Raw genomic sequence first — 2,272 nt, 5'->3', positions numbered from 1 at the left:
CCCTTCTGAAGCTGCTGCCCCCGCGACCCGACCCCGGATAGGCAGAAGAAAATGAATGAATGAATGGATGGATGGATGGACAACGGCATTGCATTGAGCTCTTTATCAAATCAGTCTCCTCTGTTAAGGGAAGACTTTACTGAACCTGAACAACTACAAACACCAGGAAGCCTTTCAGTTCAAATAATATATCAAAATTTACAATTACAAAACATACTTTTCTTGGTCTCGTGTTGATTTTTCTCGAATGATATAAGGTAAAAAAAAAACTAAGCATGTTTCATTGAATCAATTTGAGTAAATAGAGCAAATTACACATTTTCTTTTAAAGAATAGGTAAGTTGAAAAACAGTTACTCAAATTTACTCAACTCTTCATAATGAGTTCTGGTCATATTTAAATTTGTAACGTGTTACTAGGTGTTACATTTTAAATGAAAAAAGTTAAAGTACCATTATGTTTTGAATGTAAGAAATAATTTAAAAAATACTTGGAATGATTACTTCAAAAGAATTTCTCACAGTAGTGTAACAAGATAAACATAAACCTCTGTTTTTCTGTTGGTTTTTTTTTGTCTAAAACCTTTACTAAAACATGCAAGTAAACAATTTTTGTACCATTATTCAAACAAAGTGAGCACAAATCTAAAGGAGATGATTGTACGATGGGAGATTTTGAGTTTAAGGCACTTTTATTTTGAATTACATATCTCAAGGTGAACATTTGAAGTCTTGTGCATAATTCACATTAAGGTGCAAAATGTATTYTATTGACTGTGGTAAACATTTCATATTGGTTATAAACCTGCAAACTCTGTCTAAAATACAATTAGCTATATTTCAACACACACAAGTAATTCATTAATAAAAGAAATAATTAGAAATTAGAGCTAATTAGAAATTTTGTCAATGTGTTTTTAAAATGCAGTTTCCTTAATGCAAATTGTTAAGTGATGAAATAAGTAATTCATTTATTTATGCATTTACCACTAGAATCAAATCTTAAACTACACTGTTTTAAACATACTCAGCCACCTTCATGGGCTTACACTTATTTTCCTTTTATAAATTGTCATAGATGTTCTAATTATCTATGTTTGCATAATATAACCTATTTTTAGTATTTCTATTTCATGTTTTTATCTTGATGTTTGTCCTTTAGATTCGTGTTTTGGTCCACAGTGGCCAAAAGTGTTTTCACTTTCTTGTACTATCCAAATAATTATAATGAATGCACAATTAATTTGCATTATTTATTACAGTAAATAAACTCAACTCGTTTAGCAAACATAACATGTTTGAGTGGCGACACCTTTTGGAATTACAGTGTATTTGCATCATTTTACAGAAGAGTTCTGTTACTTCTAATGTATTTAAAATTTAAATAATTTAATTGGTCTAAGAGTTTAAAATAAAAATCTTAATATTTTTATAATAGTTTAACACCACTGAGCTTAAAAATTCCAGTTTTGTAACCTTATCAACGTGCTGAGYCTTAGCCAATCCAACAATTTGTCCTTCCGAAACCGACCAATTACAATGAAGAACACTTCTGGGTCGTCTTAACCATGCGGAAAAAAATGAGTAGATCTATAGTYTAGCSGGATGGGATAAAGTGTGGTTTGAAACTGTTGGGAAATCTACGACCAGCAGAACACGTGACACGAGRGAACTGTGTTCAAAATGTCAGCTAGGTTTTGAGAGGACACACGCCGGGGACGCTGCTCTTCATACAATAAATTTAAAGAAAAACATTTGTTTATTTTGTAGCATAAGCATTATTTTAGCAGCTGACCAGGCAATGTTTCGGCAGACTAAGACGGTGTTTCAAAAACTTCGACATGTTCGGTATGTAAAGCTAAGCTTCTTCTTACATCTGTCAAATTTGAAGTAAAAGATTTTTAAAAAATCTAAGCTTCTCAGATGTTGCATCACATTTTATCAACTGTATTTTTTTAATGTGTCGTTTACATTGTGACGCTAGTATGGTATTTAATAAAATAATACGAGCTAAAATACAGTTAGGAAGAAGGATGTCTGGTGTGGACAGGTTTATAAATTCAGTCAAAACACACACACTGATCTAGCCTGGTTAAAACCAGACCCTGTCCTGCACTTTGCTTCATACAAGGGTCTGAACTTGCTGCATAGAGAATAATTTCTTGCAGGAGGCGTGGCCTCTGCTGAAGCATGTGTGTGTTGTCGGTGTGAAAGAGGCTAAGCTAAGAAGCTAACCGGAAATCGCGTGTGCTGTAAACAACCCTACTGAGAGG

The 2,272-nt window shown here is 32.9% G+C and overlaps 1 protein-coding gene across 1 annotated transcript in view; it reads left to right on the top strand.

The window, feature by feature from the left end:
* Positions 1–1,690: 1,690 nt before the first annotated feature.
* pitrm1 (pitrilysin metallopeptidase 1) overlaps positions 1,691–2,272 on the top strand; it is a gene marked incomplete in the record, with an annotated part of 43,497 nt that continues 42,915 nt past the window's right edge. The window contains 1 exon segment of the mRNA XM_014025826.1: positions 1,691–1,847. Within this exon segment, the coding sequence (XP_013881280.1) occupies positions 1,801–1,847 (47 nt within the window).

This window comes from Austrofundulus limnaeus, unplaced genomic scaffold (assembly GCF_001266775.1).
Source record: "Austrofundulus limnaeus strain Quisiro unplaced genomic scaffold, Austrofundulus_limnaeus-1.0 Scaffold503, whole genome shotgun sequence".
Taxonomy (NCBI): domain Eukaryota; kingdom Metazoa; phylum Chordata; class Actinopteri; order Cyprinodontiformes; family Rivulidae; genus Austrofundulus; species Austrofundulus limnaeus.
This window is presented reverse-complemented; position numbering and strand designations above follow the sequence as displayed.